Source organism: Hemitrygon akajei, chromosome 21 (genome assembly GCF_048418815.1).
Source record: "Hemitrygon akajei chromosome 21, sHemAka1.3, whole genome shotgun sequence".
NCBI lineage: Eukaryota > Metazoa > Chordata > Chondrichthyes > Myliobatiformes > Dasyatidae > Hemitrygon > Hemitrygon akajei.
Window position 1 is genome coordinate 9,750,157 of NC_133144.1, and position 24,615 is coordinate 9,774,771.

At 50.9% G+C, this 24,615-nt stretch overlaps 1 protein-coding gene across 1 annotated transcript in view; it reads left to right on the forward strand.

The window, feature by feature from the left end:
* The window catches only part of iqgap1 (IQ motif containing GTPase activating protein 1), a 113,761-nt gene that overhangs the window by 64,770 nt on the left and 24,376 nt on the right, over positions 1-24,615 (forward strand). Inside the window, exons 10-21 of the mRNA XM_073024762.1 lie at positions 5,273-5,436; positions 6,353-6,440; positions 6,687-6,850; positions 8,578-8,738; positions 10,176-10,300; positions 11,281-11,444; positions 19,394-19,484; positions 21,342-21,509; positions 22,852-22,994; positions 23,279-23,449; positions 23,532-23,615; positions 24,384-24,455. Of these exons, the coding sequence (XP_072880863.1) occupies positions 5,273-5,436; positions 6,353-6,440; positions 6,687-6,850; positions 8,578-8,738; positions 10,176-10,300; positions 11,281-11,444; positions 19,394-19,484; positions 21,342-21,509; positions 22,852-22,994; positions 23,279-23,449; positions 23,532-23,615; positions 24,384-24,455 (1,595 nt within the window). The remainder of the gene's footprint in view (positions 1-5,272; positions 5,437-6,352; positions 6,441-6,686; positions 6,851-8,577; positions 8,739-10,175; positions 10,301-11,280; positions 11,445-19,393; positions 19,485-21,341; positions 21,510-22,851; positions 22,995-23,278; positions 23,450-23,531; positions 23,616-24,383; positions 24,456-24,615) is intronic.

A 24,615-nucleotide genomic window follows, 5' to 3' on the forward strand; every position in this document is an offset into this window, starting at 1 on the left:
ATAACCATTGTCCTGTACTCTACCCTCTGTAACCCCTCATTGTCCTGTATTCTACCCCTCTGTAACCCTTCATCGTCCAGTACTCTACCCCTCTGTAACCCCTCATTGTCCTGTATTCTACCCATCTGTAACTACTACCTACAGCTAAGGTCCCATCAGTGACCCCAACCCCTACTCACCGTTGTATAACTCTCACTGTCGTCTGTGACTCCCATCTCTGAAACGCCTTCTGGCATTTCGAGCTGTAGAGTACTGCAGCACAGAAACAGGCCCAACAGCCTACCTCGTCTGCCAACTCTCTCCTAGACCACGGTCCACCAACCGCCCCCTCCCATCCGTGTGCTTCCAAGCTTCTCCTAAAAGTTGCAGTCAAGCTGACATCTGCTGGCAATGTGGACCCGTCCCCGGTTCCTCGACGATCCAGAGATCAGGTGATCTCAGAGATCGGGTGTTCACAGCTCTGTGGGGTGTGGGGAGATATTCCTGCAATTACCATCACTGAGCCAGCCCTGACCCCTGGTCCTAGGCTTCTTACGGACAAGGGCAAGATTGGGTCAGCTTGCAATGCAGTGAGATCAGGGCTGACCCAGCCTTGGCCCCAATACCAATGACCTGTCTCTCCCCGAAGCCCTTCAACTCCCTTGTTAACATTCCTGCCGTGCTGCACCTCCAGTCTCCCTGGGAGAGAGAGAATTCTAGACATTTAACAACCTTCCGATCCCGAGATCCACTGGCTGGGACAGCCTGACATCCACGCGTGTCCTTTTGGTTGCACTGGTCAAACTGTTGATGGAGATTGTGAGACCCGGACTCTGTGCTTTCTGTCTGCTAACCCAGTCTGATATCATATCATCAACTCCTTTGTATCAAAGCTTGTTCAGCAACATTTTTGTATCTTGTTCCATAAAGAGGCAAAGAATGTGTTTACTTCGAACATAGAACACTATTACAGCATAGTACAGGCCCTTCGCCCCTTGACGCGCTAACCTTTTAACATAGTCTAGGATCAATCGATCCCTTCCATCCTACACAGCCCTCAAATTTTCCATTATCCATGTGCCTATCTTAAGGTTCTTTTTGAAAGCCCCTAATGTATTTGCCTCTACTGCCACCCCAGCTGTACATTTCACACACCCACCACTCTGTGTGAAGAACTCACCTCCGACACCACCACCCCCCCCCCAATACTTTAAACCGATCGCCTTAAAATTATACCCTCTTGTGTTAGACTTTCCGGCTGTGGGAAAAAGTCTTTGGCTGTCCACTTGATCTATGCCTCTTATCATTTTGTACATCTCTATCAAATCATCACTCATCCTCCTTCATCCCAAAAAGAAAAGCTCCAGCTCGCTCAACCTCCTCTAGTTAGACATGCTGTCTGATCCAGGCAGCATCCTGGTAAGTCTCCTCTACACCCTCTCTAAAGCTTCCACATCCTCCCGATTGAGAGGTGAGCAAAACTGAACACTATATTCCAAGTGTGGTTTAACCTTAGTTTTATAGAGCTGCAACATTAACTAATGGCTCTTGAATTCAGTCACCTGAATTATGAAGTTCAACACACCATACGCCTTCTGAACCATCCTATAAACTTAGAGTGATTCCAAGAACTTCTGTTCTTCCACCTTGCCAGTTGAAACTTCCTCAGTCATTTATTCTGCATTATAAACTCTTTGGCCTTTGTCGACAGGGGTCACGTGTTTTTCACTGGAACTTTCACAGTGTGTTTCTTGCTCACTGTATTTTTCCCTTTCTTAGGTCATCCTTTGCTGACTTGTAAAACATAGGCTGTCACATGACTTGCTGAATTTTCTCACTACCTTCTCAGTTTTTATTTTGATTAGACACCATCTTCTTCTGTAGCCTGTGGTTGGACCTCACTTCCTGTTGTGTAAGGGGATGTGCATTTTTTGCAATTCTTGCGATTGTTTTTAACACTTACTGCTGCCTGTGATTAACACATTCTTCACTCTAGTTTCCCAATCAGCCCCAGCAAACTAGCTTCCCAAACCCTTCAGTGTTTCCTTTCCTTCGATTGAAAACCCGGCTTTCAAATTGAACAGGATCAATCTTTTCACAAAGTTCTGGCCACTCTTGTTTCTCTGAGAGGTCTGGGTTGGGCGATGTCTGTTCCTTCATCTGGCCATGCGTACCCCGGCTGACTCCGCGTTGGTTCTTGGCATCTTTCAGCAAGGGTGAAAGGTCAGGTTCTACATTGTGTTTGTGCCGGGATATTTTGGATGATAGGTTGTAGGGGAGGTAGAAAAGATGGACTGAGTGGCCTGTTTCTTGTATTCTGTTGTGGACTTGTACGGCACAGAAACAGGCCCTTTGGCCCGTCTAGTCCGTACTGACCACGGCATTTTCCCCAGTAGCCCAAGTTGCTTGTGTTCGGTCTGTAACCCTTCAGGCTCCTCCTCTCTATATACCTATCCAAATGCTTCTTCAATGTAGTGGTTGTACCTGCCTCAACCACTTCCTCTGGCAGCTCGGTTCAGGTACTCACTGCCCACTGCCCTCTTTTAAATCTCTCCCCTTTTCTGTACCCCTGAGCTTTGGATCCCCCAACCCTAGGGAAAAGGCAATGACCGTTTTGCTGTTTAATCCTTTAATCCTTTTCTGCTGGCCATGTTCAATCCCTGCCTTCCGGCCTCCTTCCGATGCTCTTCCCAATTCTTTGTTGAAATTCTCCTTTAACCCGCTCTGCTCGGATAGTCAGTATGGCTCGGTCACGGACAGAGGGTCAGTTGGAATGGAGCTGTATGCACACAAGCCTGAGTGAGGCAGGCAGACCCCCTGTTCACTGGCCAGTTCGTCTTTCAATTGTCCGGCAAGTAGATGGGCTATCTCTCTCTGCAGAGGATGAAGATCTTCCCCAGCTGCTTCCTCCTGAGCCAGTTTTTTCATACTCCGTGGAATCTGGTTAATTGGGACACATTAGGTCCAGTACATTTTGGCCCAATTAAACAGCTGTCCCAATTAGCCAAAGTTCCGTAGAAATAGTTAATAGTATAAAAAAGACAATTACCGTATACTGAGTAACAAATTATGTATTTCAATGAAATACAGAACAAATTAGAACACCACCTACTACAGAACTATAAGACTATATTGGTTCCCAATAATTAATGACACAGGAATTCATCCAGTGTGCGTTGCCATGATTGACTGTAAATTAACAAAATCAGTGCAGGTACCTAGGATAAATTATGGTGTGCCTTCACATAATGCTGTCAATAATTGTGTCCTCCAAACCTTCATTTTCATTCAAGATGATTGTCAACATCTTCAAAAGAGTTCCTAACTTGTTGAAGTAGTGAAATAGTTTCATTTTTACTCCCGCTTATTTTTGGCATCTCTGAGCCTGAACGATTGAATCTGCAGTGAGTAAAACAGTTCTGAGCTACCTTACTGCTTATTTCTCGCCAACAAAAATCACTGCTTTTTGAATGCAAACACTGGCTATTTAAAAACTGTTTAAAAATGGATTTTATAGCCAGGAGTGGTAATGGGGACAAGCCCCCACTTCCTGTTAAATGTTCCCAATGGCGTGCATCTCAAATAGCTTCTGACAACCAAGTCCAGCTCCTGGTCTTCACGTGTGGCTTAGCTCCTAAACCCAGTGAAATAGTTTCTGAGGAGAAGGGGAAAAAGTGGGTTACTGGCACCTTAAAACCAGTCGCTCCGGGCAGATGGGGCTCATCGGCCGCGGTTGGCAGCTCATCTGGAGGATGGAAAACTGATCTCAAACCTCCGCTGCCTTGTGGCTCTACCCACTCATGGGGAGGGCTTCGGGAGTGAACCCTGAGGGAAACATCCAGAGCTGGAGTCCCTAAAGCAGTCCTACATGGAGTTCAACACTGACTGGCGACTCCTGTGCCGGACTGTATCGTCTCTGCCGTTCCTTTGGGTTCATCAGATCGTGGAGAGGGAGAGCTTGGTTCAGGTTCTCCATATCGTACAGGCGGGCTTGTGCATCTAGACAGCAAGGACACAATATCCATGGTCAGTTCTGACTGACAGTGGCCCTCAGCTCTCCTCATCTCACGGTGTAGTGTCTACCGGCCACACAAGTGCGCGCAACTGAAGCGAGTCAGAAACTGGTCGCCAACAGTCTCCTGTCCGGATTAAGTGGCATCATGTCCCAAATAAACAAAGAGAGTCCCAGATACTCTTTGAATTAGTTTTTGTTCTTTAAGAGTTGTCCCAAATAAGCGGTTGCCCCGATTAACCAGTGGCTCAGTTAACTGGAATCCACTATTTTATTCAGAAAAATTTCAAATGAATGGAATACAGAACACTTGACAAAAAATTCACACATGTCATGTTAATAAATGTTTATGCACGGCCCCACCTTCCTGCTTCATCAGCCATTATCTCAGCTCTAGTGTGCTCCAACTAAAAGATAAATGGTGAAATGCAGGCTCTATTTACTGCCTGTGAAGTTACTGGCAATCGGTTTATTATTGCCTCGTGAAAGTGAAAGCTTTCGTCTGTGTGGCACTTCATACTTAAATACTTGGAGGTTAGTACAAAAGATGAAAGCAGAGTATGGTGTTAGAGTTACAGAGAAAATGTAGTGCAGGCAGGCCATGAGGTTCAAGGTTCATGATGAGGTAGAGACTGAGAAATCAAAGCTTCACTTTCATTACATGAAGGACAATTGGATCATCTTATAACAGCAAGACAGAGTTGGGCGCCACGGTAGCATCGTAATTAGTGCGACACTTTAACCACTCGCCCATTGGAGTTCAGTTCCGGTGCTGCTGTAAGGAGTTTGCATTTTCTGCCCATCACCACGTGTGCTTCCTCCGGGTACTCCGGTTTCTATCCTCCATAAGCACGTGGATGATAGGAAAATGGAGGATTATGTAGGATGGAAGGGTTAAATAGTTGATCACAATACTATAGCTGAAGGCCTGCACTGTGCTGTGGTGTTCTGTGTACTGTTTGGGGATTTGTCTGATATTGTAATGGTGACTGCTGATCTGTAGCTGACCCCTGGGCCATGCTGATCTTCTTAAGCCCATCACTCCGACTGGGGCATCAGCTCACCAGAGACTTCTGTCCTGTGCCACGCGACTTCCACGTTTCCCACATGACTTCAATCCTTCCTGTCCCGGGGGTGAGGGTGTGTGTTTCTGTACCTCTGGGATTTTATGGGATGGCTTGCTACCCAACCCTCCTCCTTTTGCAGCCATGCTTGGGGCTGTCCGTGGAGGAGTTGGGCCTCGCTGATGCTCCTTGTTAAAGACAACCCTCTCCCTTGCAGTGCAGTCGGGTCTGAAGTGTGTGGAGGAGGCCTTGCAGCAAGGGGATGCACTGGGCTTGTACAACACCCTGCGGTCACCAGCCCTGGGCCTGCGAGGCGTGGAACTAGAGGCCTGCGACTGGTACCTCAAGGAATTGTCCGCCAGCAGACAGCGGAAGATCCAGGTGAGGGTGAGGGTGATTAGCAGGCGGGGGAGGGGTGCCGAGGGTTCCTTGCCCACAGCCAAATGAAGTACAGAGGGGGAGGAGAATGCACAGAACAGGATCTCCATGCTAATTGGGGTAATGCTCGCAGACAAGTCTCCAGTGCCCCCATCCCGGGGCATTGTAAGAAGGAATTTCGAAAGGAGAGTTTGGTAAATGCAGATCTCTGTCTGGGAAATAGGTTGAGGGGGGCTAGTACAAGAATATGAAGGCTAATGGCCTCTCTGCTGCCCCATTCCGTGAGGAGAGTGACTGTGTGTTGCGGATGACTGTAATATCAGCTAGCAATGGAGAAGCAGAGAGGAAATTACTTCCAGGTGGTAGTTGGGTGTCACCCCACAAACTCAAAAGGTACTGCAGATACTGTAAATCCAGAGCAACACATACAGAATGCTGGAGGAACTCAGCAGGTCAGGCAGTATCTGTGGAGGGGAATAAACAGTCAAAGTTTCAGCTGAGACCCTTCATCGGGACTGGAAGGGTAGGGAGATGATACCAGAAATGGTGGAGGAAGGGAAGGAGTTCCTGCTGGCAGGCGATAGATGAGACCAGCTGAGGAGGGTGGGGGAAGAAGGATGAAGTAAGAAGCTGGGTGGTGATAGGTGGAAGAGGTAAAGGGCTGAAGAAGAAGAAATCTGATAGGAGAAGTGAGTGGGTAGTGGAATAAAGGGAAGTAGGGGAACCAGAGGGAGGTGAGAGGTGAACCAGAATGGAAATTGGAAAAAGAGAGTGGGGAGAAATTACCAGAAGCTGGAGAAATCGATGTTCACCCCATTGAGTTGGATGTTACCCAGATAGAAGATGAACCTGAGTGTGACCTCTTCATGGCAGAAGGTGTTGAGGACTCACATGCACTCCCGTCTCCCCTCTCCCTCAGGAGCAAGGCTTGAGTGAGCCACTGACCAAAGAGGAGTTACAGTCTGGAGTTGATCAGGCTAACGAAGATGCTCAGCGCTTCAAGAAATGTGAGTACCTGCTGTCGCAAAGGAACACAGAGAGATCGTTCAGCCCCTCCACTGAGCTGTGCTACCTTGTTGATTTCCCCGGCCAGTCCCTCCATGCCCCACACGGGAGGCAGAGGCTGTTGCGATCACTGAGGGAGGCTCACAATGCATGTAACCTGTACCCTGGGGTTGCGAGGTGACCCCTCTGCGGTTGATCAGTTCCCACACTGACCACTCTTATTCACCCCCTCCCCCCCCCCCCCCCAGTGCTGGAGGCCGTGTCCCGGATTAACGCCGCGATCCGCGGCGGGGATGCTGACCAGACGGTGAAGGAGCTGAAGCACCCTGAGGCACAGTTACCGGAGGTTCATCAGTTTGCAGCCCCCCTGTACCAACAGGAACTGAGGACCCTGCAGCAGCAGAGCCAGGAGGTGAGGGCTCGTCTCCTTCCCCACTATTCCCCTCCTCTCCCCATCCCTCAATACCCTCCCCCTTCCCCCACGTTCTCCCTCCTTCCCCACCCCATCTCCTGCTCCCACTCCCCCTCCCCCACCCCACCCTTGCTCCTCCCTCCTTCCCACTGCCCCTCGCATTTCCTTCTTCTCACCCCAATCCCTCCTTCCCCTCTGTCCCTCTTTCTCTTCCCCAACCCCTCCCCGGGGAGGAGGGAAAATAAATCAGCCATGATTAAATTACTCGATTGGTCAAACAGCCTAATTCTGCTCCTGTGTCTTATAGTGTTAACCTCTGTTGCCTACAGTCTGAGGAGTAGGAGAGGGTCAGGGGAGTTTTGGTGGTGGGGGAGGTGTCTGTAAATGAGGGGGGAGCGGGTCGGGGGAGTTTTGGTGGTGGGGAGGTGTCTGTAAATGAGGGGGGAGCGGGTCGGGGAGTTTTGGTGGTGGGGGAGGTGTCTGTAAATGAGGGGGGAGCGGGTCGGGGGAGTTTTGGTGGTGGGGGAGGTGTCTGTAAATGAGGGGGGAGCGGGTCGGGGGAGTTTTGATGGTGGGGGAGGTGTCTGTAAATGAGGGGGGGAGCGGGGTCGGGGGAGTTTTGGTGGTGGGGGAGGTGTCTGTAAATGAGGGGGGAGCGGGTCGGGGAGTTTTGGTGGTGGGGGAGTTGTCTGTAAATGAGGGGGGAGCGGGTCGGGGGAGTTTTGGTGGTGGGGGAGGTGTCTGTAAATGAGGGGGGAGCGGGTCGGGGGAGTTTTGGTGGTGGGGGAGGTGTCTGTAAATGAGGGGGGAGCGGGTCGGGGGAGTTTTGGTGGTGGGGGAGGTGTCTGTAAATGAGGGGGGAGCGGGTCGGGGGAGTTTTGGTGGTGGGGAGGTGTCTGTAAATGAGGGGGGAGCGGGTCGGGGGAGTTTTGGTGGTGGGGAGGTGTCTGTAAATGAGGGGGGAGCGGGTCGGGGGAGTTTTGGTGGTGGGGGAGGTGTCTGTAAATGAGGGGGGAGCGGGTCGGGGGAGTTTTGGTGGTGGGGGAGGTGTCTGTAAATGAGGGGGGAGCGGGTAGGGGGAGTTTTGGTGGTGGGGGAGGTGTCTGTAAATGAGGGGGGAGCGGGTCGGGGGAGTTTTGGTGGTGGGGAGGTGTCTGTAAATGGGGGAGAGCGGGTCGGGGGAATTTTGGTGGTGGGGAGGTGTCTGTAAATGAGGGGGGAGTGGGTCGGGGGAGTTTTGGTGGTGGGGGAGGTGTCTGTAAATGAGGGGGGAGCGGGTCGGGGGAGTTTTGGTGGTGGGGAGGTGTCTGTAAATGAGGGGGGAGCGGGTTGGGGGAGTTTTGGTGGTGGGGGAGGTGTCTGTAAATGAGGGGGGAGTGGGTCGGGGGAGTTTTGGTGGTGGGGGAGGTGTCTGTAAATGAGGGGGGAGTGGGTCGGGGGAGTTTTGGTGGTGGGGAGGTGTCTGTAAATGAGGGGGGAGCGGGTCGGGGGTGTTTTGGTGGTGGGGGAGGTGTCTGTAAATGAGGGGGGAGCGGGTCGGGGGAGTTTTGGTGGTGGGGAGGTGTCTGTAAATGAGGGGGGAGCGGGTCGGGGGAGTTTTGGTGGTGGGGGAGGTGTCTGTAAATGAGGGGGGAGCGGGTGCTGAAGGGTTTCAGGTTTGTTGCATTGGTCTAGCCTACCTGTTTCCCCGATCTGGGCACTGAGTGTTTGCACTGTCTCCGGCCCAGGGCAACCTGACACACACGGAGCTGGTGGTAGCTGTGGAGATGCTTTCCTCGGTGGCACTGATTAACCGTGCTCTGGAGGCGGGTGACATGAACGAGGTGTGGAGGCTGATCCGTAACCGGGTGACCGGTCTCACCAATGTCGACGATGGCAATGGACAGAGGTAGGGTCCTGATCCCTCCATCCTCACCGACCCCAACACCTCATCAATCCCAGTCATCCCTGCTTCCCACAGTGACACAGAAAAACCCAGCAGGTCGGGCAGCGTCTGTGGGAAGAAGAGCAGGGTCAGCAGACCACTAGCATTTTCTTAAGCACAAGGCCATTGTTAGATCCTGGTGATTTTGCGATCCAGAGGGTCAGAAGTCAAGAATGAGCATAAAACTTGTTTAATTAAATGTTACTCGAATGAAAAACAGCAGAGAACAGATGAGTTCTCTGGTCATTCTCTACAGAAAACTAACTCCGACTAAAACAATAACAATATATTCATTTCCTCTGCTGGGTTTCCTCCTGGTGCTCTGGTTTCCTCTCACGGTCCAAAAGTGTACCGGTTAGTAGATTAATTGGTCATTGTAAAATTTCCTGTGATTGTTCACTTTCTTCCCTACGTACCCTGGGCGATCATGGTCTCCACGATCAGGATTGTTTGTGGCAAATTGTACAGAAGTGCTTTGGTGTTGCTTTCTTCTGGGCATTGTCTTTACAAGATGGGTGACCCCAGCCATGATCAATACTCTCCAGAGATTGTCTGCCTGGCCTCAGTGGTCACATAAACAGGACTTGTGATACACACCGGCTGTTCATATGATCATCCACCTGCTCCCATGGCTTCCCGTGACCCTGATCGGGTGGGGGGGCCGGGGCTGAGCAGGTGCTACACCTTGCCCAAGGGTAACCTGCAGGCTGGTGGAGGGAAGGAGCACCTTACACCTCCTTTGGTAGGGATGTATCTCCACCCCTCCGCCACCTGTGACTAGGCAAATGTCAATTTAGTGAATTGCTGGGCGGTGTAGCTTGTTGGGCCAGATGGGCCTGTTCTACACTGTATCTCTAAATATGTAAATAGAAAAATATTGCAGTGATAACAATTAACCTCTGAAGTGGCAAGATACAAGTGGTGTGACTGAGAACCTTCCAGAAAAATACTGAAGCAGCTGCAGTACAATTACTGGAAAATTCAGTGAAAAATCACATGTATGTGGGCGATAATATAATACATTATATTATAAAATACATGCAAGCATAGGTATGTTAAATTTCAAGAAAAATAATATTCAACCCCTTGAAACCCCTCCTACCGTTCAGGATAACGTGAGCTGATCAGTCCAGCTGGTTTCTGTTCACCCCATTTCTGAGCACAGATTGCCCTCGGATCTGAAGCTTCCCGTTGACTCTCCCCATTTCCAAGCGCAGATCTCCATCGGATCTGAAGCTTCCTGTTGACTCTCTGCCACTGGACTCCCATTTGCTTCTGTGTGGACCCCGATCCTCCACCCTCCCTCCCTCCCTGTAACAACCCAAACACGGAAACCCTCTCGGCACCTGCTGCGTGAGTGTGCGGACCGTGGCTCTGACAGGCTCTTCTCATGCGCCCCAGGTACATCGACGAGCTGATGAAACTGAAGACTAAAGCTCAAGCTGAGGGGACCGAGTTCCTCACCTGGAATGACATCCAGGCCACAGTTGACCAGGTCAATATGGTGGTTCAGGAGGAACATGACAGTAAGTTTCAGCCGATCATGAGTGGGAGGCTCCTGGTATGTGGGTTTTAGGTCCAGGAATGATTCCTGATTCAAATCCCAATTACTTTATTGCATGTGCACTCAATGGCCACTTCATTAGGTACACCTGCTCATTAATCAGCCAATCAGCAACTGGATACCCCAACCAGGGGAACATCATCCCTGAATCGATATTCTCAAGGCCCACAAGAACCTATGCATCGAGATGAAGTCGCCATTCAGTCTTCACGATTCTAGTGAGAACAAATCCCGGCCTCTTGTTCTGTCCCTAACAGACAAGAAGGAACAGGAAAGGTGTCAGTAAGATTGAAATAGTACGGAGAAAATTTACAAGGATGTTGCTGGACCTTGAGGTGCTAAGTTACAGGGAAAGATTCAATAGTTTGGGACTTTATTCCCTGGAGCGTAGGAGCATGAGGGGAGATTTGATGGAGGGGTACAAAATTGTGAGGGGTATAAATTTAAATGCAAGGAGGCTTTGTCCACTGAGACTTGAACTAGACGTCATGGGTTAAGGGTGAATGGTCAAATATTGAAGGGGATCCTGAGGGGGAGCTTCGTCAACTCGGGGTGGTGTGAGTGGGGACCGAGTTGCCAGCGGAAGTGGCGGATGCAGATTCGATTGCGACATTTAAGAGAGGTCGGAATTGGTACGTGGATGGTAATAGAGCTTGCAGTGCTGACTGAGATAGTTGAGTTTCTGGTGTCTGGAGGACTTTAGAGCTGTGATCTTATTGGCACAGTCACAACATCCAACCTCCAGTGTGGACAGGCCCTGTTCCATCTCATCCCATGCACACACCCCTGGTGTCCAGAGAGTCATTGGGAAGATCGTTGGCCCCACCCGCAGCACAAGCCAGGATAACACGGAGTGGGTTTCTGGGAAGGGGGTGCTCTCTTCGGCCTGTTGCTTTGCCCTCCTGAGAAGGTTAAAGTTATTCTGACACTTCCACCCGTCAGGAATTAAGGCAATTAGCCTGATTAACGAAGCTGTGGATGAAGGAGATTCTCAGAAGACCCTGGAGGCTTTGCTGTTGCCCAGTGCCAAACTGGCCGATGTGTCCCCGCCTGTGGCTGAACATTACCAGGAGATGCTCATCAGAACCAAGAGGGAAAAAGCGCAGGTAAGGTGATGTTGCAGCAGCAGGCGACATTTCACTGGTGATCATTCTTCCCCATTGATACCTCCATTGCGAGTAAGTTGAAACATCAGGCTCCTGAACCAGAGAGAATAACTTCACTCAGCCCAGCACTGAACTAACCCCACAACCTGTGTACTCGTGTTCAAGGGCTCTTCACACCTTGCATTCTCAATACTTGTTACTTCATCATTTGTTTTTATTATTTTTATTTTTTGTCTTTGCACAGTTTAGAACATAGAACAGTACAGTGCAGAAACAAGCCACGATATTGTGCCGAGCCAGCTAAAAAGTAAATCAGTTGTTGTCTTTTGCACATTGGTTGTTTGTCTTTGTGCACGGCCTTTCATCGATTCCATTGTGTTTCTTTGTATCTTCGGTGAGTGGCCACAAGAAACTCAATCTCAGAGTTGTATATGTACTTTGACCATAAATTTAGTTTGAACTTTGAATTCCTCCTCAATGCAGATGCCTGATACTGAACTAACCTGCTCCTTGACCACTGATCCAACAACCTTGAAATGGCTGGATGTTTGGAAGTCATCATTCCTAAGCTGGGAGGGATTTGAGGAAGATGGAACCCTATCCTCACCTATGATTGGTCACATTGTGTTTGCATCTCCTTCCTGTACCCCCACAGTGGCTTTGATATTCCTCTCTTATCTCGGCATCAAATCCATGCCCCTTCCCTCGAACCTCTCCCACATTCTACCAAGGGAACAACGTCTTCAACACACCCACCCATTTCAAGACCGTTATCTGGATCTGTTGACAGGAATCCAATCAGGGACAGGTTTTTAAAAATCAATTATGTGCAATCTGACGAAGTTCATTGACATCAGTTTTTCAAAGATATTTCTGGGGCATCGGAGTTCAAAGTTCATTCCCAGCATCCTCTGCAATGAGTTTATACATCATCCCTGTGGAATGTGTGGGTTTCCTCTGGGTGCTCTGGTTTCCTCCCACAGTCCAAAGACATTCCAGTTAGTAGGTTAATTTGTCATTGTAAATTGTCCTCTGATAGCTTCGGGTTAAATCAGGAATTGCTGGGGCTGGTGTGGCTCAAAGTGCCAGAAGGGCCCATTCTGTGCTGTTTGTCAATAATTAAATGAATAAAATTAAGGTTCTTTTTTCTTCAGTTTAAGGGTGCTTTAAACAACCAGACTATGGTGTTAATCGTAATAAAGTCCTCTATCTACATTGCGGTGTACTAACATCTACACATTAGCAGTAATAGCCAGACGGGAAAACAAGATTCAAAGTTAAGATAACAGATAATATAAATATTTAAAGTAATTATTTATAATTCACTCCCTCGAGAATTAAATGCCTGGTGGACAAAGTGATTAAACTATGACTCAGTAGAAAGTTAAGGGTGATGTCAAGATAATATTTTAATATTGCCAGAAAATACTGAAAGCCAGCAAATTGAGAGGATTTAAGAATTTAACAAAGACAGAATACGAAAATAAACACTTTAGAGACCAGCAAACAGGCTGGAGAAATCTCTCTGGTCAGGAACATGGAAACAGACTGGAGAAGTGTCTCCGGACAGAGACAAGGAAACAGGCTGAAGAAATGTCTTGGGACAGAGACAGGGAAATAGGCTGGAGAAGTGTCTCTGGTCAGGAACATGGAAACAGACTGGAGAAGTGTCTCCGGACAGAAACAAGGAAACAGGCTGAAGAAATGTCTTGGGACAGAGACAGGGAAATAGGCTGGAGAAGTGTCTCTGGTCAGGAACATGGAAACAGACTGGAGAAGTGTCTCCGGACAGAGACAAGGAAACAGGCTGGAGAAATGTCTCCGGATAGGGAAACAGGCTGGAGAAATGTCTCGGGACAGGGAAACAGGCTGGAGAAATGTCTCGGGACAGGGAAACAGGCTGGAGAAATGTCTCGGGACGGAAACAGGCTGGAGAAATGTCTCGGGACAGGGAAACAGGCTGGAGAAATGTCTCGGGACAGGGAAACAGGCTGGAGAAATGTCTCGGGACGGAAACAGGCTGGAGAAATGTCTCGGGACAGGGAAACAGGCTGGAGAAATGTCTCGGGACAGAGATAGGGAAACAGGCTGGAGAAATGTCTCGGGACAGGGAAACAGGCTGGAGAAATGTCTAGGGACAGGGAAACAGGCTGGAGAAATGTCTCGGGACAGGGAAACAGGCTGGAGAAATGTCTCGGGACAGGGAAACAGGCTGGAGAAATGTCTCGGGACAGGGAAACAGGCTGGAGAAATGTCTCGGGACAGAGATAGGGAAACAGGCTGGAGAAATGTCTGGACAGGGAAACAGGCTGGAGAAATGTCTCCGGTCAGGGAAACAGGCTGGAGAAATGTCTGGATGGGGAAACAGGCTGGAGAAATGTCTCCGGACAGGGAAACAGGCTGGAGAAATGTCTGGATGGGGAAACAGGCTGGAGAAATGTCTCCGGACGGGGAAACAGGCTAGAGAAATGTCTCCGGACGGGGAAACAGGCTGGAGAAATGTCTGGATGGGGAAACAGGCTGGAGAAATGTCTCGGGACAGGGAAACGGGCTGGAGAAATGTCTCGGGACAGGGAAACGGGCTGGAGAAATGTCTCGGGACAGGGAAACGGGCTGGAGAAATGTCTCGGGACAGGGAAACGGGCTGGAGAAATGTCTCGGGACAGAGACAGGGAATCAGGCTGGAGAAATGTCTCGGGATAGAGACAGGGAAACAGGCTGGAGAAATGTCTCGGGACAGGGAAACAGGCTGGAGAAATGTCTCGGGACAGAGACAGGGATACAGGCTGGAGAAATGTCTCGGGACAGAGACAGGGATACAGGCTGGAGAAATGTCTCGGGACAGAGACAGGGATACAGACTGGAGAAATGTCTCGGGACAGAGACAGGGATACAGGCTGGAGAAATGTCTCGGGACAGAGACAGGGATACAGGCTGGAGAAATGTCTCGGGACAGAGACAGGGAAACAGGCTGGAGAAATGTCTCGGGACAGAGACAGGGAAACAGGCTGGAGAAATGTCTCGGGACAGAGACAGGGAAACAGGCTGGAGAAATGTCTCGGGACAGGGAAACAGGCTGGAGAAATGTCTTGGGATAGGGAAACAGGCTGGAGAAATGTCTCGGGACAGAGACAGGGATACAGGCTGGAGAAATGTCTCGGGACGGAAACAGGCTGGAGAAATGTCTCGGGACAGGGAAACAGGCTGGAGAAATGTCTCGGGACAGAGATAGGGAAACAGGCTGGAGAAATGTCTCGGGACAGGGAAACAGGCTGGAGAAATGTCTAGGGACAGGGAAACAGGCTGGAGAAATGTCTCGGGACAGGGAAACAGGCTGGAGAAATGTCTCGGGACAGGGAAACAGGCTGGAGAAATGTCTCGGGACAGGGAAACAGGCTGGAGAAATGTCTCGGGACAGAGATAGGGAAACAGGCTGGAGAAATGTCTGGACAGGGAAACAGGCTGGAGAAATGTCTCCGGTCAGGGAAACAGGCTGGAGAAATGTCTGGATGGGGAAACAGGCTGGAGAAATGTCTCCGGACAGGGAAACAGGCTGGAGAAATGTCTGGATGGGGAAACAGGCTGGAGAAATGTCTCCGGACGGGGGAAACAGGCTAGAGAAATGTCTCCGGACGGGGGAAACAGGCTGGAGAAATGTCTGGATGGGGAAACAGGCTGGAGAAATGTCTCGGGACAGGGAAACGGGCTGGAGAAATGTCTCGGGACAGGGAAACGGGCTGGAGAAATGTCTCGGGACAGGGAAACGGGCTGGAGAAATGTCTCGGGACAGGGAAACGGGCTGGAGAAATGTCTCGGGACAGAGACAGGGAATCAGGCTGGAGAAATGTCTCGGGATAGAGACCGGGAAACAGGCTGGAGAAATGTCTCGGGACAGGGAAACAGGCTGGAGAAATGTCTCGGGACAGAGACAGGGATACAGGCTGGAGAAATGTCTCGGGACAGAGACAGGGATACAGGCTGGAGAAATGTCTCGGGACAGAGACAGGGATACAGGCTGGAGAAATGTCTCGGGACAGAGACAGGGATACAGGCTGGAGAAATGTCTCGGGACAGAGACAGGGATACAGGCTGGAGAAATGTCTCGGGACAGAGACAGGGAAACAGGCTGGAGAAATGTCTCGGGACAGAGACAGGGAAACAGGCTGGAGAAATGTCTCGGGACAGAGACAGGGAAACAGGCTGGAGAAATGTCTCGGGACAGAGACAGGGAAACAGGCTGGAGAAATGTCTCTGCGGAGGAGCAGCAAGTGTGAACATGCAGGATGAACTAGGGAAACCAGGGTGTTAATGATGGTCTGAAGGGCCTGTACTGTGCTGTGTTTCTCTGTAATCGGAACTGTTCCTCTGGTGGTTTGGTGGCTTTCAATAACTCACCCCATTCTTCGTTCAGCACGTTTCAAATGCCCAACTCAATTTTTCTTACATGTGGTGAGAGTCTCCGAAATCGAGAAGTGGAGAAAAATGGTCACTGGAATGGTGATGCACAGCCTGGTTATCTGAAACAGTTGAGTCTTCGGTGTGCAGCAGGCGAAATGCTCTTCCTCTGACCGCTGTTGGGCTTTGTTGAGACCTTGTCAGGGGTCAGAGGTGGGGAGGTCAAGGTTGGAGTCAGATGGAGCACAGGCTAGGTGTGTGGGATTCCAGGGGCACTTGGCTGGAAGCTCGATCACCCCTGTGGACTGAGCAAAGGTGCCTTGCAGAGAGGTTTGATTAGCTTTATTTGTCACATGTCCATCTAAACATCGAAACCTACAGTGAAATGCATCATTTGCATCAACAACCAACACGGTCTGAGGATGTGCTGGGGGCAGCCTGCAAGTATCACCACCCCTCTGGCACCAACACAGCATGCCCACAACTTACTGACACTTACCTGTGTGTTTTTGAAATGTGGGAGGAAACCGGAGCACCCGGAGGAATCCCACACAGTCCCAGAGAGAATGTACAAACTCCTTGCAGACTGTGGCAGGAATTGAACCTGGGTCGATGATTGCTGCCCCTGTGCGTTATGCTAACTGCTACACTATAGGAAAGGCATCGTCAAGCTGGAGAGGGTGTAGAAGAGATTTACGAAACCTAGACTAGAGGGACGGAATTACAGGGAGAAGTTGGCCATGCTCAGGAGGAAGTGGTCGAGGCAGATATAGTTACAACATTTAATGGGCATTTGGACAGGTACGTGGAGGGGAGGGGCTTGGAGGGTTATGGAGTGAATGTGGGTGATTTGGACAGGCAGGATGTTGTGTTCAGGATGGACCAGATGGGCCAAAGAGCCTGCTTCATGCTCTATGACTCTCCGGCAGTATCTCCTCTGCCAGAATACCTTGAGGCTCTGGTAGAAATTTGAGGAGTGTGGCCGCTGCTGTCACTGTGATGGTGAGCGAAATCAGATCTCTGACATGCAGAGCACTGGAGGAACTCAGCGGGTCAGTAGCCTCTGTGGGGGACAATCGACAGTCGATGGTCCAAATGCAGTAGGTCCACTCAGTGTCTCTCCTCCACGGAGGCTGAGTTCTTCCTGCAGCCCGTCCTCTTCACCCTCAGAAACAGACCATTCCTCTGCTGCCCACTGCAGTGGTCAGCTGCCCCTGGCAGCACTGAAGCCGGCACTGGGCAGTCCCGTCGGACATTCCCTAGTATCGGGAGAGACTGGTCACCTCTTGCTGCCCCTGGGTGGTCACAGCTTGGGACAGCAGGTTCCCCGCCCTGACGTTGGGGAGGTGTCCATGAGACTGATGTCACTGCAGGGCATAGCAGCCCCTAGTGGTGAGGAGCTGTCATTACTGGCAACGTGTGTGATGTCATTGCAGGGCACAGCAAACCCCTGGTGGTGGGGAGCTGTCACTGCAGGTCATGTGGGTTGATGTCACTGCTGAAGGCACCATCTTGTGGTTCAAAGATGTCAATACAGCACTTCAGCCCATCTAGTCCATGCCGAACTATTAATCTGTCGTCCCATCAACCTGCTCCATCCCCCTGCAATCCATGTACCTATCTAAATTTCTCTTAAATGTTGAACTCATACTCATCCATCACTTCCGCTGACAGCTCAATCCACACTCTCACCACTCTCTGAGTGAGGAAGGTTCCCCTCCGGTTCCCTTTTCACCTTTCACCCTTAACCGATGACCTCTAAATTTGTCTCACCCAATATCAGTGGTAAAAGTCTGCTATCGTTTACCCTTTCTATACCTTCAAAATTGTGTTACTGCAGCTGATGGGAATGATGTTATTGTAGGAGGCCCCTGGTGCTGGGGAGGTGTCATTGCATAGGGCCCCACCCCCAGTTGTGTGGCGGTGTCACTGTGGTCCAGGGGGGTGATGTCACTTGGAGTGAGGGGAGCACTACCCTCTTGTGGATTGGAGGTGTCACTGTGGGATGAGGCGATGCTATCATTGCAGGGGCACTGCCCACTGGTGGCGTGGGGGTGTCACTGCAAGCCAAGGGAGTCGTCATTGCAGAAGGCGCACAGCCCCCTGCTGGTGGGCCGATGTCATTACCGGTCATGGTCTCTGGTAAAGTTGGTTATGTTTCCTGATACCATGTCACTGTAAGCCATGTGGTGTCTCACCACAACCCCTTCACCCATATCTAAATTTAAATATGGCAAAAAGATATGCCATATTTAAGCTTAAGTTTGCCAACAACACTACTGTTGAGAAAATTGAGGAGGAATCTCCTTGAAACCAATCAAGTATTGAAAGGCCAAGATAGAGTGGTTGTGGAGAGGATGTTTCCTATACTGGAGAAATCTTGGACCAGAGGGCAGAGCCTCAGAACTGAGGGACATCCATTTAGAACAGATTTGAGGAAAAATTTCTTTAGCAAGAGGGTGGTGAATCTGTGGAATTTATTACCACAGATGGCTGTGTAGGCCAAGCCATTTTGGGTATATTTAAAGCAGAGGTTGATTGGTCAGGGCATCAAATGTTACAGAGAGAAGGCAGGAGAATGGGGCTGAGAGGAATAATAAATCAGCCATTATGGAATGGTGAAACAGTCTCAATGGGCTGAATGGCCTAATTCTCCTGTGTCTTATGGGCTTATGGAATGACAGTGGATGTAGTATATGTTCTGGGCAGTTACCATTCTCTGTGGAACAAAAAAATGCCTCAAGAATCCCCTTTAAATTTCTCTTGCTCTCGACATTTGCTCCCCACCCCCGGGAAAAAAAATTGTGGCTGCCTATCTTATCTGTGCCACTCATAAATTTCTAAACTTCTGTCATGCCTCTGACACTACAGAGTAAAAAACAAAGAAGTGTTTGTTCTGTTTACGCAGAACAGGTTTGCCAACACTGAAAGCCACAGTGGTCAATGAAAAGTGTATAAAGATTAAGATTCTAAAGATTAGCTTTGTTTGTCACCCGTACATCGAAGCATGTCGTGAAATATATCTTTTTGTGTCAACAGCCAACACAGTCAGAGGATGTACCACGAGCAGCCGCCAGGTGTCACCAACATTGCATGCCCACAACTCACTTACCCTAGCACATGTATCTGTGGACTGTGGGAGGAAACCAGAGCACCCGGAGGAAACCCACACAGTCATGGGGAGAACATCTCCTTCCAGACAGTGGCGGGAATCGAACTCTGATCAGTGATCATTGGTGCATAATTCATTAACTATTACACTACAGTGCTATCCTGTGAGGTCTAAGTTTTATCTCCTGTCACCACATACACACAGTAGCCTTTGAGGAATCTCATCAGGAACTTTAGAAGAGGCTCGCTGGCTGTCAGTTGCTCTATGGGGTGCCCAGAGGCTTTGAAAGGTGCTGAACAAATAGTGACCAGGGAGATTTGGGCCACTGCTACACATGTCACTCACGGGCCAGCTGTACGTGGGGCTGGGAGTCTCTTGAGTGATTCCCTGCTGTGTCACTGATGGTGTCTACTGCCCCTCTCTCCCCCCCCCCCCCCAACAGGAGACACATGATGACTCTGCTGTACTTTGGCTCGATGAGATCCAGGACACCATCTGGAGATCCAACAAGGACACTGAGGACGCCAAGAAATGTGAGTTCCCTCTACCCAGCACAGCAAAGACCCTCCTCAGGGTGAGGAACCCTCCCCCCAGCAAAGACCCTTTCCACAGTCAGTCCCCCCAGCACAGCAAAGACCCTCCTCGGGGTGAGGAACCCTCCCCCCAGCAAAGACCCTTTCCACAGTCAGTCCCCCCAGCACAGCAAAGACCCTCCTCAGGGTGAGGAACCCTCCCCCCAGCAAAGACCCTTTCCACAGTCAGTCCCCCCAGCACAGCAAAGACCCTCCTCGGGGTGAGGAACCCTCCCCCCAGCAAAGACCCTTTCCACAGTCAGTCCCCCCAGCACAGCAAAGACCCTCCTCAGGGTGAGGAACCCTCCCCCCAGCAAAGACCCTTTCCACAGTCAGTCCCCCCAGCACAGCAAAGACCCTCCTCGGGGTGAGGAACCCTCCCCCCAGCAAAGACCCTTTCCACAGTCAGTCCCCCCAGCACAGCAAAGACCCTCCTCGGGGTGAGGAACCCTCCTCGGAGTGGAGAACCCCTTTCTACAGTGAGTCCTCTCCCCAGAGTCTGAACACAAAAGTTCCCCAACTTCATACATGACGTCAACAATGGGAATCTCACACTTCTTTAATAGGTTCACAGTTCTTCGAACTCACCAAACAGCAGCTGGTGTCGGACATGAGTTGGGGGTCAGAGGACAGAGAGGCATCTGGACCCTTGCCGAATCTTGTCCACATTGTTCATACTCAAACCCGTAACCTTATGAACGAACACTCTCACTCACCCCCCACAGAGACAGGGAGAGGTGTAAGGGATGGGGGTGGGTTACAGAGATGGGGAGGGGTGTAGGGGCTGGAGGGTGTTACAGAGACGGGGAGGATGTAGGGGCTGGAGGGGGTTACAGAGACAGGGAGGATGTAGGGGCTGGAGGGGTTACAGAGACGGGAAGATTGTAGGGGCTGAAGGGAGTTACAGAGACGGGGAGTGTAGGGGCTGGAGGGGGTTACAGAGACAGGGAGAGTGTAGGGGCTGGAGAGGGTTACAGAGACGGAGATTGTAGGGGCTGAAGGGAGTTACAGAGATGGGGAGTGTAGGGGCTGGAGAGGGTTACAGAGACGGAGGGTGTAGGGGCTGGAGAGGGTTACAGAGACGGAGATTATAGGGGCTGGAGGGGGTTACAGAGACGGAGGGGTGTAGGGGCTGGAGGGGGTTACAGAGGTGGGGAGGGTGTAGGGGCTGGAGGGGGTTACAGAGATGGGGAGGGGTGTAGGGGCTGGAGAGGGTTACAGAGACGGGGAGGGGTGTAGGGGGCTGAAGGGAGTTACAGAGATGGGGAGTGTAGGGGCTGGAGGGGGTTACAGAGGTGGGGAGGGGTGTAGGGGCTGGAGGGGGTTACAGGGTGGGGAGGGGTGTAGGGGCTGGAGGGGGTTACAGAGGTGGGGAGGGGTGTAGGGGCTGGAGGGGGTTACAGAGGTGGGGAGGGTTGTAGGGGCTGGAGGGGGTTACAGAGGTGGGGAGGGTGTAGGGGCTGGAGGGGGTTACAGAGATGGGGAGGGGTGTAGGGGCTGGAAGGGGTTACAGAGACGGGCAGTGTAGGGGCTGGAGGGGGTTACAGAGACAGGGAGGAGTGTAGAGGATGGAGGGTGTTACAGAGACGGGGAGGGGTGTAGGGGATGGAGGGGGTTACAGGGACAGGGAGGGGTGTAGGGGATGGAGGGGGCTACAGAGACGGGGAGGGTGTAGGGGCCAGAGGGATTACAGAGACGTGAAGGTGTTTGGGCCCTAGGGAATTACAGGAACAAGGTGGTGTTTGTGGCCCTAGGAGGTTCTTTGATTCCTCTCTGCCCCTCTGGTCTGACTGACTCTCTCCCCTCTTGCCCACCCAGTCTCTCTGGGAATCCTGACCATCAATGAGGCGGTGGACTCCGGGGACACAGCAAAGATCCTGTCCTCGCTGCGATCCCCTGACGTGGGTCTGTATGGGGTCACCTCAGAGTGTGAGGATGTCTACCAGCAGGAACTGACCCAAGCCAAGGCAGCCAAGAAGTCAGAAGGTAAGGTCACGGTCCTCTCACAGAATCCCTCGAGTCCAGCCACTGACCCTGGTGCTCAGAGTGCAAACTAAATTTGTTATCAGAGTACATGTATGTCATCATCTACTACCCTGAGATTCATTTAGTACAAAGAAACAACAAAAAAGCCAAATAATAATAAATAAGCATTAAATGTTGGGAGTCCTTGAAAGTGAGTCCATAGATTACGTGAAGTTCAGTGATCGAGTGAGTGAAGTTTTCCCTCTGGTTCAAGAGCCTGATGGCTGAAGGGTAATATCTGTTCTTGAACCTGGTGGTGTGGGTCCGGAGGCTCCTGTACCACCTTCCTGGTGAGGAGAGATGGTGGGGGGACCCTGTTGATGGATGCTACTTTCCTGAGATAGCACTCCATGTAAATGTGCTCTGTGCTGAAAGGGCTTTACCTGTGATGGACTGGGCCGTATCCACTACTTTTTGTAGGCTTTTCCGTTCAGGGCTTTGGTGTTTCCTGGAATCTGCTTCTCCGCCCCAGCCACTGACCTTGGTGCTGGGGGAGTCATATCTCAGCCTCTGCTGCCGGAAAGCCCTGTCTGAGACCTGGGTACTCCTGCACGGGCTTCAGTGGACTCCACGGAGATGTTCCCCCATTTAGTGGAGATTGTTCCTTGATCCCTGTCAGTGTAACACACAATCCACTTGCCCATATGGCACAGGAGCAGAATTAGACCTTTCAGTCCATTAAGTCTGGTCCTTCATCTGATTATGACCAACTTATTATCCCTGTCAGCCCCATTCTCCTGCTTTCTCCCTGTAACCTTTAATGCCCTGACTAATCAAGAATTTATCAACCACAACCTTAGATATACTCAATGACGTGGCCTCCACAGCCGCTGTGGCAATGATTTCCAGAGATTCCCCACCTTCTGGCTAAAGAAATCTGTCCTCGCCTCTGTTCTAAAGGGACATCCTTGTATTCTAAGGCTGTGCCTCCTAATCCTAGACTCTCCAACTACTGGAGACATCCTCTCCATGTCCAGTCTAGGCCTTTCAAAATTTGTTCAGTTTCAATCAGATCTCCCTCCCTCACCCTTCTGAACTCCATCGAGCACAGGCCCAGAGACATTAAACCCTTTTATAAATCCCCGAGTATTTATTGTGGGTACCTGTGTAACCTTGGAAGTTGTTTGTTGCTGGGTGATGGTTGCTCGGGGACAGGCGCAGGGTTATTGTTGCTAAGTATCAAGGGATTGGAAGGAAAGGTCATACCCCTCCCGAGGGTAGTCACTGCTCCCTGGAATTGGCACTGGCTGGGTTGACTTTGTTATAAAAATGTTCGCCTTTAACCTTTACCTTTTGACCTCAGGTGACAGTGGCAGCCCGTGGGTCCGGCACTGGGTGAAGGGTGGATACCATTATTACTTCAACTTGGAAACGAAAGAAGGGACCTGGGAGGAGCCGTCAGGATTCATCCAGAACAGTACACAGCTGAGCAGGGAGGAGATCCAGGTACCAGATTGTCCTTGTGCTTCCACCCCCTACTAACCATTTCAACCATTTGATAGTGGTTGGGGAAAAACGTTCAGCAGGCCCCTGAACTTCCCTTCAATTCCCAGTTGTCTGTTCCAATGGTGGGAATAATCTTCTCACTCAATCTTGAAATTGATATCTTCATCTCTCCCTCTCACTCACTCACACCTTCCCCCTACACCCTCCTCTACCCCCCAACCCCTCACACCTCACCCACCCCACCCCCCCCCCCGTCCCGTCCCGTCCCCTCCTTGTCCTTGCAGTCGACCATCTCGGGCGTGACAGCGGCCTACAACCGCGAGCAGCTCTGGGTTGCCAATGAGGGCCTCATCACCAAGCTGCAGGCCCGTTGCCGTGGGTACCTGGTCCGGAGGGAGTTCCTGGAGCGGATGAAGTTCCTGAAGAGGCAGCAGCCGGCGATCCTGACCATCCAGGTGGGTACAGATGGACCCTGTTTTACGCCGTGAGCGTTTGGTGACTATTTCCTGATCTGACCGTGGCTCTTTAATTTCATAGTCAAACTGGAGAGGGTTCAAACAGAGGAAGGCCTACCAGAAGAGGCTTCAGTACTTCTCAGACAACGCTGCTGCCGTTGTGAAGGTGAGACTGGCGAGGAGCAGTTTGCTTTAACTTTTTAGAGCTTCGGAGTTCAGTCCTGGCGTCCCCTGTAAGGAGTCTGCACTTTGCGTCTCGTGTGCATGTAGTTCTGCTCTGGGTGTTTCAGTTCAGTCTGAAGGCATTTAGATTAACGAGTTAGTTGGTCGTTGTAAATTCTCCTGTGATTAGGTGAGGATTAAACTGGGGGTTGCTGGGTGGTGTGGCTCCAAGGGCCAGAAGGGCCTATTCCACACTCTACCTCGATAAAATAGAGCAACTGAGCCAGTGTGGCCCATCGGAAGCAGCCACGATCGCTGAGTTTGAGGGTGGCTGCTGACATACCTCGATAAATGTCTGATTGCAGTGTGTCCGACTGGCACAGGGGCCCGCAGGTCCAATGCACGCCTGGGGCCCTGTGTCCTGCACTCTCTGGGGGTGAGGGTGTCCAGTACATGTTGATTCATTGTGTCTAGTTGTGTTGTCTTGGTACATTGGTATGATAGTACGGGACCAGGACCACCGTCACTGGCCTGTCCACCTTGCAAACTGAAAACTGGAGTTCAAACTGTTTTTCTATCTCTCTTCACCTTTCTGCTGTGACCCCTCACTGCCCATTCCTCACATTTCCCCTTCTCTGCCCTCCCCTCCCTCCCTCTGCCTTCCCTACCCTCTCTCCATCTTGCCCTCCCCTTCTTCCTCTCCCTCCTCCCCTCTCTCTCCTCCGCTCTCCCTTTCTCTCCCTCCTCACCCTCTCCCTCTCCTTCGGCACAGATCCAGGCATTATTCCGGATGCTCCGGGCCAGGAAGAAGTATCGGGATCGTCTGAAATACTTCAGAGACCACGTGAGTGTTGCTGCCTGTTGTAATGTGACAGCCCTCACCATTTCCATTTTTACCTCTGTTTCAGATGCAGCTGGGAATAACATTCCTGGACTGGTCTGTAAAACGTTCCCGGGCTCAGGATTGTAAAATCCAATGCCAAGGGAAAGGGAATTGTTCCAAG